This window comes from Oryctolagus cuniculus, chromosome 9 (genome assembly GCF_964237555.1).
Source record: "Oryctolagus cuniculus chromosome 9, mOryCun1.1, whole genome shotgun sequence".
Lineage (NCBI taxonomy): Eukaryota > Metazoa > Chordata > Mammalia > Lagomorpha > Leporidae > Oryctolagus > Oryctolagus cuniculus.
In genome coordinates this window covers 67,098,133-67,111,006 of record NC_091440.1, presented here as the reverse complement: position 1 = coordinate 67,111,006, position 12,874 = coordinate 67,098,133, and the positions used below count along the sequence as shown (strand labels likewise).

The 12,874-nt window shown below is 44.9% G+C and overlaps 1 protein-coding gene across 1 annotated transcript; it reads right to left on the bottom strand.

Annotated features, from left to right (window-relative positions):
* Positions 1-4,721: 4,721 nt before the first annotated feature.
* On the bottom strand, positions 4,722-12,348 carry NUDT15 (nudix hydrolase 15). The gene is made up of 3 exons (XM_002720720.5): positions 12,154-12,348; positions 8,629-8,825; positions 4,722-7,683 (listed from the first exon to the last, which is right to left on the bottom strand). Exons 1-3 carry the CDS (start codon positions 12,309-12,311, stop codon positions 7,544-7,546), a joined length of 495 nt encoding a protein of 164 aa, XP_002720766.1. The 5' UTR covers positions 12,312-12,348; the 3' UTR covers positions 4,722-7,543.
* Between the last annotated feature and the right edge of the window lie 526 nt (positions 12,349-12,874).

Genomic DNA, 12,874 nt, shown 5'->3' with positions numbered 1-12,874 from the left:
ATTTTTCAAATCTAAGTGGAATTCCAGAGTGATACTGTCCATAGCTTGAATATATCTAACTGCTGGTAATCACAAATAGTAGGCTTCCCAGAGGCCCATGCTCCTCTTCTTAGAAGTAAAATGTCTCTTTAATAACTGGAAAAATTGGGGGCCATTGCTGTGGTAGAGCAAGTAGAGCTGCTGCCTGTGGCACCGGCATCCCATATGGATGCCACTTTGAATCCTGGCTGCTCCACCTCTGATCCAGCTCCCTGCTGATGTTCCTCGGGAAAGGCAGGGCAACAAAGGATCGCCCAAGTGCTTGGGCCTCTAGACACATGTGGGAGACCTGGAAGTGGCTCTTGGCTTTGGCCTGGCCCTGTCCCCCTGCTTTATGTTTTAATTATTTGTGATCTCTGTAACCTTGAATAGGCCTCAGCTTCCCCCCTACCTTTGGAATATTTTTTTATCTCTAGAAAAATTGGAAAATAGATTTAAAGAAGAAATTAATCATCTCAATTCTGCCATTTAGAATTAAAGACATGTAATGTTTAAATGTCTTTCTCTCTAGGCTTACATTTGAGAATGGAATACTACATCTAACTTTAAAATTTGCCTTGTTTTTATAGTACTGCAAATATTTTTCTGTGTGGATGATTTACTGTAATGGCTACTGTCCCATTCTGTGGCTGTGCCATAATGTAACTGCTTTTTATTACTGGATACCTAGGATTTCTGGCTTCTTTTCCTTTACAATACTGTGATTATGAGATATAAATATATATGAAGCCATACACATATATGCTGCCCTTTTAAAAGATTTATTTATTTGAAAAGACAAAAAATGATCTTAATCTGCTGCTTTGCTCTCCAAAAGGCCACAACAGCAGTGCTGGGCCAGGCTGAGTCCAGGAACTTGGAACTCAATCTGGGTCTCCCACATGGGTGGCAGAGGACCAAGTAATTGGACCATCATCTGCTTTCCCCGGAATAGTAGCAGGAGGGTGGATTGGAAGTGGAGCAGCTGTGATTAGTACCATTGATGCCTGTGTCACAATGGCAGTTAAGCTTGCTGTTGCCACAACACTGGTGTTTTATCACAGTTTTTAGGGTAATTTAAAAAGAGTGTTTATCAGGTTCTTTGATAACAGTTTATTTTTGATCACTACCATAACAGATTACTGTATACTTGTTAGCTTAAACAATGTATGTCAGAAGTCCAAAATGGGTCTCAGGGGCCTACATTCCCTCCTGGAAGTTCTAGGGGAGACTCTTTCCTTCTGTTTTCCATGTTTTAGAGGTTGTCTTGTTCTGGGATTCAGGCCTCCAGTTGTTGAGTTTCTCATTCTGCGTGACAGGCCCTCGTCCACCCTTTGAGGAGCCTGCCGATTATTCTGGGACCACTGGATAATCCACAATAATCTTTTTTATCTTGAAGTCAGTTGAGCAACTTTATTTTCATTACAACTTTTAATTCTTCCTTGCCAGGCAAGTTCCCCCAGCCCCTGCCCCCCATTTTAATATGCCAGGGAATGGAGAAGTTGGAGCTGTCTTCTAAAAGACAGCTTTGAGGCTGCTAGGGTCCAACTCAGGGAGGCACACAGGGAAGGAGTGTGTGGGACCTTACCATGGTGGGCATTTACTGATTCTGTTGCAGACTTGGAGCACAGCAATGAGAGTTAGGCCACCTACACTGTATGTTGCTGGGGCTGCCATACCAAGATCCACAGACTGGGTGGCTTAAACAGCAGAAGCTGATTTTCTCACAGTTTTGGGGAGAAGTCCAAGGTTAAGATGTGGGCAGGGTCAGCTTCTCCTGAGGCCTCTCCGACTTGCAGGCGGCCGTTCTGTCACCCGACCTTTGCCTGGCCTTTGTGCATCCCTGGTGTCTTGTGTGTTTCCTCTTACAGGACACCAGTCAGATTGGAAAAGGTCCCATTTTAACTTAGTCCCCTCTTATGGCTCCATTTCCAAATACAGTCATGTTCTGAAGTACCATGGGTTAGGGTTTCAACATGGGACTTGGTGTAACACCAATCAAATGTCTGTTAATGAAGTGTTTAGTGAGTACCCTAGTGAGATACTTGGTTTTGATTTCATGTAAATGTATACACTAAACATGCAAGTATAACCAATATACTTAAGTATACTCAAGCAAGTGTAACAACATACTTAAACCCATTTTACTGAATTTGGGTAATCATAATTCGGAAGGTATTTCTGTCATACCTCATGTTAACAGTGTTTTTTTTTTTTTTTTTTTTTTAAGGTTTATTTATTTGAAAGGCAGAATGACAGAAAGATGGAGACACAGAACTTCCACCTGCTGGTTCACTCCTTAAATGGGCACAGTATCTGGGGCTGGGCCAGGCTGAAGACATAAGCCAGAAATTCCATCCTAGTCTCACACATGAGTGGCAGGGGCCCAAAAACTTGGACTGCTGCTACCTTCCCAGGCACATTAGCAGGGAGCTAGATTGGAAGTGGAGCAGCTGGGACTCAAACAGGCACTCATATGGGGTGCTGGTATTGCAAGCAATAGCTGATAAATCTTCCTCATTATAGTTGTATGGGAAAAAAAATTTAACTGACTTTACATCTTTAAGATTTTTTTATTTACTTGAGAGGCAGAAAGAGATCTTTCATCCAGTGGTTCACTTCCCAAATGGCCACAACGGCCAGAGCTGGGCAGATCCAAAGCCAGGAGCCAGGAGCTGCTTCTGGCTCTCCCACATGAGTGCAAGGGTCCAAGCACTAGGGCTATTTTCACTGCTTTCTCCCTCTCCTCTCCCCGCACCTCCTTGTGCTGCCTTTCAATAAGCCATTGGTTCTAAGTGTATGTCAGAATTTGAAATTTTTGGCCGGCGCCGCGGCTCACTAGGCTAATCCTCCGCCTAGCGGCGCCGGCACACCGGGTTCTAGTCCCGGTTGCCCCTCTTCCAGGCCAGCCCTCTGCTGTGGCCAGGGAGTGCAGTGGAGGATGGCCCAGGTGCTTGGGCCCTGCACCCCATGGGAGACCAGGAAAAGCACCTGGCTCCTGGCTCCTGCCACCGGATCGGCACGGTGCGCCGGTCGCAGCGCGCCGGCCGCGGCGGCCATTGGAGGGTGAACCAACGGCAAAGGAAGACCTTTCTCTCTGTCTCTCTCTCTCACTGTCCACTCTGCCTGTCAAAAAAAAAAAAAAAAAAAAAAAAGAATTTGAAATTTTTTTCTTTTGTACTTTAGAGGAGTTACAGTATTTATATACCACATGTGATATTAGTACACCCAGTGAGGTCTGAAGCAGAATGCTGTAAGGCAAGCACATTTTTTAGCAGGAGCCAGTGACAGCAGGTTAAGCTGCTGCTTGTGATGCCAGCATTCCTTGTCTGGCAGCCAGTTTGAGTTCTGGCAACTTCACTTCTGATCCAGCTCCCTGCTAATGTGCCTGGAAGGCAGGGGAAGATGCTCAAGTACTTGGGTCCCTGCCACTCAGAAAGGGAGACCTTGATGGAGTTCCAGGTTCTTGGCTCCAGCCTGGCTCTCTTGGCCATTGCAGCCATCTGGGGAGTGAACCAGCAGATGGAAGATCTCTTTTCTCTCTGTTCCTCTCTGTGTGTCATTCTTCCTTTCAATTAAGTAAATAAAAATCTTTAAAATAATTTTTTCTTTACTAAAGACATGTATATTCTATGACCCAGCCTTTTCACTCCCGGGTTATATCAAACAAAAATAAGTTCACATAAGCACTATGTATAACGTCATAATTACACTGTGTGAGTGAAGTTTATCTAATTCTACTGAATTGATTCCCATTAACATGTACTCATAGCAGTTTTATTTGTAATAGCCCTAAACTGGAAACAACCCAAATGAATATCAGCATTAGATTAGTAAGTTTTGGTGTATTTAAGCAATGGAATACTACACACACTGAAAATAAATGAGCTACAGCTACACAGCACGAATATCTGAAAAACCAATGCTGATTGAAAGTTGTTAGATACAAAAATGCATGTTCTATGATTCTACTTGGAGCAGATTGAACCACGAATTCATCTATGATGAGATGATAGTGGTTACCTTTGGGGGAGGATATTTCGGAGATGCTGGTAAAATGTTGATCCTTCAAGTAGATGTGAATCTTTATAGAGCCCCACTAATGTGGCAGCTGCCGTGCTAGGCATTAAAGAGCCTTCCTCATTTTATTTAGTAGAGCAGATTGCTTAATAAAGACTTCCTAGTTACACTGTTTGCCTATATTGTTAGAGCCCACATGAAATGAACTCTCAGGATAGAATAAGCCACTGAGCTCCTGGTGTTTCCACCATGGTTCCAATGACTGCTCCTGGCTGCTCACTTCTGGCTGTTTGCATCAACCAGCCAGACCCCCATACTCCTCACCTGCGATGGCCCCTGGAGGAAACGGCATGCACAGTAGCTGGTGGGAGGGTCAGCTCTCAGGACCTCACAATACTCCTGTATTCTGACCTCCTGGCCCACTCCATCTCTGGTTCCAAACCCCTTGCTCAACTCCTTACCCCTTTTAATTCTCTCCGGCCCTTGCCCACTGTGACATCCTTTGTTACTGAACTTGTTGGCCACTTCTTATTTCTCCTTCCATTTGAACCAAGTCCTTGGCACTGGCAGAGAGCATCATTAAGGCAGTAGGCCTGCTGCCTACTCAGAAACTGTCCAGGAAATGGAAACTCTCCCATCCTAGGGTTCCTGCACCAATGCTGAGACAAAGCGGGGAAGCAATGTGTGGCTGAGAGCACTTGGTTTATTTTCACAGGTGGCAAGCACAGCAGGGAAACAAAAGGCAGATGTGTGTCCCACAGTTCTCAAACTTGTGAGCTTAATGCATCTCCTTTCATGGACAAGTCAAGCCCTTCCTCATATAATCTGGAAGGCCAAAGTGCACCCAGCTACTCCTTTAAGGCATGCAGAGCCAGAACTTGGCTTATATTTGCTGGATTTCCAACTGTGCTCCTCTCTTGGGGTTGCTAAGAATATCTTACCAAGAATGTCTCTTTCTCTGGATCCCAGGTATCTTGTTGGTGGTGCTTTGTGAGTCAGATTTATCTAATTCTACTGATCTGATAAATCTAAATCCCACTAACAAAGCATCACTTCAGAGTATCTTAAGTACTCATCATCATATAATTATGAATTTGTTTCAAAAAGTTCATGGAAATTATAAAAGATAAGCATTTTAGTGCAAAAATTTTTTTGAAATCTGCACATGAAGGGCCTTCATAAAGTTCATGGAAAATACATATTATGAAAACAGTGTACATGATTTCAACATTTTTTACACCAAAATACATTTTTAATTCCATTTTCCACAAACTTTGAAGTACCCTCATAGGTGCATTTTAAAACAGAATCCACTATAAGGTACATTTCACATACATAACATGCATGTTAATATTTTCCTCTGTAACATAGCAACTTGCCTTTTTCATTCCTTGCCATTAGTAAGTTGGCATTCAAATTTCAGGGTCCCCACCTAGCTGTGGACTGCTTGCACATTTTTAGCCAGGGCATTTCCTCTAGGCTTATTTCACACTCTGGCCCCTCCCTCCCTACACTACCATAGAAAATGTATGTCCACACAAATAACTGGAATGCAGCATTTCTGCTTGTCTCATTCTAGTCCAGGAAAACAGGTAAGAAATACTAGATGGTCATTTTTCAATCATCCAGTATATACTGGGCATTTTGTTTCCAGTCACCACTCTGGCTGCAGGGTACATAATATGAGAGGTCTTCCAAAAGACCTCTTCATTTTTAGGGAGGACAGAATCTACTGCTTCACAGATGCCTCAGAAGTGAATTCAACCCATCAGAAATGTTATGAAGTTATACAAGACGACAAGTGGGTGACGCAGGGAGAATACAACTGTCTCAGTCACATGTCATTTTCAGCCTAGAGCCATACTAATTCAAAAGCCACCGGTGAGTCGAGACACTGAAAACAGTCACCTTGTTTCCATTACTTCGGGTCATGAAGTGAAATATGTCTAAAGTCTGCCTGGGTGAGTCCAGGTGGCTTTTCAGAAGGAACACTTGAACTGAAGTGCTAACAACAGGTAAGGGTGTGGCTGAGGCAGATGCGGGGCTCCTGGGCCAGAGGGCAGAAAACAGCATGGGACTTGAGGAAGCAGAACTACGGAGAGTAGGTGCAGGCAGGTTGTGAGAGCCCTCCTATGTCAAGTTAGGGACTTTATCCCACAGCCAGTGTGGAACTCCTTTATAAAGAAGTCTGGGAAGACAAGAAAGATGATAAAATTTGTGTTTTTGCAAAGTCATTTAGGAATAATTTCAAAAATAAATTGGAGCATTAAGATGAAAGTTTTATGTTATGCATATTTTGCCATAATGAAAAATCAAAATCAGTCAATTAATTGGAGGTTTAAAGCCGCAGTAAGGGCTGGTGTTATGGCACAGCATAAGAAGCAGCCTCTGCCTGCAACCGCTGGTATCTCATAGAAGCATGGGTTCGAGTCCTGGCTGCTTCATCTCTGATCCAGCTCTCTGCTAATGCGTTGGGATGGCAGCAGAAGATGGGAGACCCGGAAAAAACTCCTGGCTCCTGGCTTTGGCCTGGCCTGACCCAGCTCTGGCCATTGCAGCCATTTGGGGAGTGAACTACCAAATGCAGGGTCTCTCTCTCTCTCTCTCTCTGCCTCTGCCTCTCTCTGTAACTCTGCCTTTCAAATAAATAAATGTTTTTTAAAAAACTAATCAAGCAATATCATTATGCAGAAAGTCAAATATTTAAAACATGTTAAGTGAAAAAATAAGGTAAATCTGGAATAGGAATTTGGTATAAAGAAGTATGGTAGAATTAATTTATGCTATAACAGAAGTTGACACAAAGTTTATGTGAAAAATCTTTGGAGAAGCTTAAGTTCAGACAACATTTTCATTTGATTTTGAGGTACATAAAATGAAGTCATAATACATATTTCCCCAATTTTAATAAAAATTGCACTTTTAATAAAAACACAATGAACTGTCTCAATTCTCTTAGCCTAGCGTTTCAGGTAGAAGCCTGGAAAATGTTCCCTACTGGCCTGTCCTGTTCTCTCTAGCTGCAAAGACTGTCACAATATATTACCAAAAAACCATTTTTTAAATCAAAGCAGACAATCAACAAACATGATAAACCCTACAACAGGCATACCATGTCTGAAACTGAACTACGGTATTTGCATCGAGATTTCTGTTTGAACTCAAACACTATGGCACATTCTGCTGCCCCTATTCCATGTGTGCTGGCAGTAACAACCTGCAGAGTAAATATCACAGAGACACAGGGAAGGCCGATTAACCGCCCTATGTCTGCTTGTCATATCCTCTGTGTCTGAAATACAGTCCAGTGACACATTCCTGGGAGACTTCTCAGGTGCTGACTGAAAGGGAGGTGGGTATGTTAAGCACTGCCAATACCTGGCAATCATATGCAACGTTTTAGATACAGTACAGTCGTTTTGAAGTGTAGGTATTTTTTCATCCCCTAACAGATCTTATTTTTGTCTTTTTAGGGGAAAAAAACCTCAGGAACTCTTCTTGTCACTTAGAGATGATTTCCTTTGTATCCTACCAGATGGTCCAAATCTTCTTTGAATGGATCATAGCCTTGCTCCTTCAAACAGCGCAGTGCCCAGAAAAGCTGATCTGGTGGAGGAAATTCTTCCCAAGGAACCCACTGCCAGCCTGGAAAAGAAACGGTCCAAATCAATTAACTGAGCTAACAGGAAGCAAAAGGTACTTACTGTGGTGAGCTCGCCCAGATTTAGAAAAAAGTAACTGAATTTAAATGGGTTGTGTACTGATAAGATGAGTTGCGTGGCCGTGTGAGTTCCAACTTGCATTTAGGATGACTACTTCCAGGGGACGGTGACTACTTAAACGCTGCGTTGTGTGAATATGAAGCCGTATTCACAGAGGTCACGCTGGCGAAACCCAGCCCAAAACTTATTCAATGTTTGGGATTTGTCCAGAAATCTCCAGGTTGTCTGTGCACCCACCCATTTAATGTCTACAACCACCCACCTGAGGTGGTTGCTGCTCTCACAGCTGAGGAAGGGGGCCCAGGCATTGCACAACATGCCCAGGGCTCTGGAGCTCTAAGTGGAAGAACCAGGAGCAAACCCAGCGGTCCGGTTGCTGATACCCCTCTGGATTCAAGCCTACTTGGATATGTCTATTGCCTTGGTCTGCTGAGGCTGCTGGAACAGACTGGCATTTATTAGGACAATGAGAGACCTCCAAAGCGATTTTTCTCACAGTTCTAGAGGGTGTGACTCCAAGAAGAAAAACTGGAAGACCTGGTGTCTACCGGGGGCCTGTTTCCAGGTTCATGGATTGCAAGCTTCCCTCTGTGTCCTCATGTGGCAGCGGTCTCTCTGTTAAGAGCACTAACCCCATTCATGAGGTTTCTGCCCTCAGAACCGTTATCACCTCCCAATGCCCCCACCCACCAATACTATCCCCTGGGAGGCTAGGATTTCAACAGAGGAATTCTGGGGGGGACACAAACATCCAGATCGTCACATAAGCAAAGAGAATCTAATTTTTTTTGTAGGGCAGCACAAGGTACCATTCCTAGCAAGAGGCTCTCCCCAAAGAGAAATGCATTGTTACAGACAGTTCTCTTACTTTCATTCTTTTCAGGTTCTACATTCTTTGGTTCTGAATCCTGAGTCACGTCCACCTCTCCTTTCATCAGTATAGTCACATAATGGTAATTTTCTTTTTCAACGAAAGAGTTCACGACCGAGGCAAAGCGAACATTGTTCAGGTGAAGGGCAGCTTCTTCCCAGGTTTCCCTCTGAGCGCATTCTTCCCAGGTCTCACTAAAAACCAGAAACACATCAGTGTATTTAAGTCTATTCATATAATTTTTTTTGGCCATGAAATTCTTGGGTAGGAATTTTGAGGATAAAGCAAAAAGAACTATAACTAGTTCATCCCTTAAAAAAAAAAAAACAGATTTGTTTATTTATTTGAAAGAGTTACAGAGAGGCAGAGAGAGAGAGAGAGAGAGAGAGAGAGGTCTTTCATTCGTTGATTCACTCCTGAGATGGCTGCAACAGCTGTAGCTGCACCGATCTGAAGCCAGGAGCCAGGAGCTTTTTCTGGGTCTGCCACATGCAGGGACGTGGGCCATCCTCCACTGCTTTCCCAGGCCATAGCAGAGAGCTGGATTGGAAGTGGAGCAGCTGGGTCTCGAACCGGTGCCCATATGGATGCCAGCACTGCAGGTGATGGCTTTACTCACTACACCACAGCCCACTGCCCACAGCGCCAGCACCGGTGCAAAATATTTTGAAATCCATGCACGTAAGGGGTTTTTTAAAAGTTCAAGGGAAATTTGTATTACAAAAGAACTACATGGATTTCACTTTTTTGAACCAAAATAAACTTTAAAAAATTATTTATTTATTTGAAAGATTTATGGGGCTTCGGGGGTGGAGGGAGAGAGAAAGAGAGAAAGAGAGAAAGAGAGAAAGAGAGAGAGAGAGAGAGAGAGAGAATCTTCTATTTGATGGTTCACTCCCCAGACAGCCACATCAGCTGGGGCTGGGCCAGGCTAAAGGCAGAAGCCAGGAGCTTCTTTTGCGTCTCCAATGTGGTATTTGAGCCTTCCTCCATTGCTTTTCTCAGACCATTAGCAGAGAGTGGGATTGAAAGTGGAGCAGCCAAGACTCGAACTGGCGCCCATATGGGATGCTGGCATCACAGGTGGCAATTTAGTCTGCTATGTCACAATACTGGCCCCAAATAAATTTATCCTTTAATTCCACTTTTCATGAACTTTTAGAATACCTTCATACAATCTAGCACTTAGTAAAAACCTCATTAAAGTTCATTGGCTATGATCATTTGATATCTATGTCAAGACTTTATTACTTTCTTGTGTTATTAAGATAGCTATCTCTAGCCATTACTCTTGTAATTTATACATTTAACTGCTGCAACCACCAATCAACAAAATAAAATATGTATAGCTATCTGGACAATTTGGTTGTTAATCAAGAAACTTTATCAATTATAAACTGGCAGTTTATACTGATGTGAAAATGATAAATTTATTGATGCTTTTATAACTTCCAAAACCATTAAAAAAATTCACATGCTAAAAGCTCATAAGAATTCCATAGTTTATAAAAGGCAAAATCCAAGGGCCAGCACTATGGTGTAGCAGGTAAAGCCACCACCTACAGTGTTGGCGTCCCATCTGGGCTCTGGTTCAAGTCGTGGCTGCTCTACTTCTGATCCAGCTCTCTGCTATATCCTGGGAAAGCAGTAGAAGATGGCCCATGTCCTTGGGCCCCTATACCTGTGTGGGAGACCCAGAAGAAGCTCCTGGCTCCTGGCTTCAGATTAGCTCAGCTCTGGCTGTTGCAGCCAACTGGGGAGTGAACCAGCGGATGGAAGACCTCTCTCTTTGTCTCTCTCTGCCTCTCCTAATCTCTGTGTAACTCTGACTTTCAAGTAAATAAATATATCTTTAAAAAAAAGGGGGGGGGCAAAATCTGATCAAAAGGCATTTAGAATCAAGCCTCTAACTTTGACTATCAATAAGAAACATGTGTATTAGAAGAATATAGTGATAATGTGAAATTGTTCAGGACAAATGACAACGTTCTTCAACAAATAAACAGCATAGGAAAAAAGGGGATGAAAAGCTTATAAACTTATCAGTCAAATACAATATGTGCCCTTCCTTTGATCCTGATTGGTACAAAACAGTAAAGACATTTTCCAGTTTCACTAATTGTGGCAAATAGTACAGACAGGATATCAGATGATACTAAAGAATTTTGGGAAGCGGTGGGCATTTGGTGCAGTGGTTATACATCCCTGCTTCTCCCAGATTGTCTGCTGGGCTACTCTGCTTCCGATGTGGCTTCCTGCTACTGTTCACCCTGGGAGGCAGCAGCTGATGGATCAATTACTTGGGCCCCTGCCACTTACATGGGAGTGGATGGAGAGGACTAATTTAAAAAGTCAAGTCCAGGCCGGTGATGTGGCACAGTGGGTTTAAGCCCTGGCCTGAAGTGCAGGCATCCCATATGGGTGCCAGTTCTAGTCCTGGCTGCTCCTCTTCTCATCCAGCTCTCTGCTGTGGCCTGGGAAAGCAGTAGAAGATGGCCCAACCATTTGGGACCCTGCACCCATGTGGGAGACCTAGAAGAAGCTCCTGGCTCCTGGCTTCGGATCAGCACAGCTCTGGCCGTTGTGGCCATCTTGGGAGTCAACCAGTGGATGGAAGATCTCTCTCTCTGTCTCTACCTCTCTCTGTAACTCTTTCAAATGAATAAAATAAATCTTTAAAAAAAAATTAAAAGTAAGTCTACTAGAAATACTAATTAGTGAAGATGGAAGTCTGCGATTTCCTTTAAAATTCTTAGAATAAGGTGCGCATGTGTGTGTGTCTGTGTTTTGGAGGGGAGGATGAAGCAGTCTGATGCAATGAGAACAAGCTCTGAGTGTGGGGCCCGAGGAGTCACCGCTTCCTCCACTTTCAGGTACATGTGAACGTTTAAATACGAAAGGAAGAACGCTCAGTCTGGATGCTTTTAGATGCTGATGTTGATTTTAGCCTTGTTCTCATTCCAGAATCCATTTCCTAGCACAAGGCCCGGCTCTCTTCACTAAATCTTAACTGTCCAGCTCCCTTTGTGGTCTGATGTATGATCAAACCAGAGTGCCAAGGCACAAACGAATCTTAAAAGAGTATTTTGCCCATTCTCCATTTTCAGAATGTATCAATGGGGGCCCGCTGAGTTTCACTAGCCTGCTTGCTGGGCTAAGAGTGCAACACACATTACACAGCCAGGACATCGGTGTGCATCCAAGTCCCAGGGAAACCTGCAAGTGGCTGACAGCACGGACTATTTGAGGTGCCACTTTCCGGCACTAAGGAAAAACACATCTCAGAAACCAACTCCTGGTTGAAGTGAAGCGCGGACAAATCCCACAGGGCAGCGGGAAATGCTTCCTTACCCAGCACAGCGCCCTCTCCCGGTCGAGGGAAGGAACCGCGGGACCGCGAGAGGAAAGACGCAGCGCCGGCGCGGACGCGCCCACGCACGGCGCACGGACGCACGAGCGCTGCGAGCTTCTCTTTCGGGCGCGTGTTCTGTGTGTCCCGGGGTTGGCCACTCGGTTGCTCACCCGAACTCCAGATGACCCCCAGGAAGCTGGAAACTGCCGGCTCCAAACGACCCTTTCCTCTTGCCCAGGAGGACGCATCGAGGATGCCGGCTGCTGGTCACCACTACGCCTACCCCGACCCCGGGCCGCTGCCCTCGCGGCTCCGCGATGGCCTTCATGGCGCGCGCAGGAGCGGCCGGCCGCGGCAGGAAGTGACGTGTGCCGCGCGCCGCCCCGAGCGCTGCCCGAGCGCTGCCCGAGCTGGCGCGGGCGCCCGGGGGCACATCGAGACGCGGCTCCGCTTTGCCGGCTGGGGCGCGGTGCCGCTGCCTCGCGGCTTGTGAAGCGTGGTGCCTCTTCCGAAGACGGCGTGCCGAGCAGGGCCGCTTGCTGTTGCGCCTTAAACAGTATACACTTCCACAGTCTTCGAGCCCCGCGTTTACAAGGCTTGCGCTCTTAAAACCCTCTGTAGGCCTGAGCGTTCTTTTTGCCCCGAATGACCGTCTTGGCCACCGTGAGCTCATTCGTACTGTAGCTCAAATCGGTGAGGTACCAGAGGCCAGGACAAATCCTATAGAAACATCCCAGTGTTTAAAACTATGATTAGAGCTTACAGACAGCTTTAGGGACGAAATAAGGAGCTGTCCGTAGATTGTGTCGGCACGAGTTAGTTACCGGTTTGAGAAGAAAGATTATTTTTAGGTGTTGGCACACCGTGCACCAAGTAGAATTTAAAAATGAA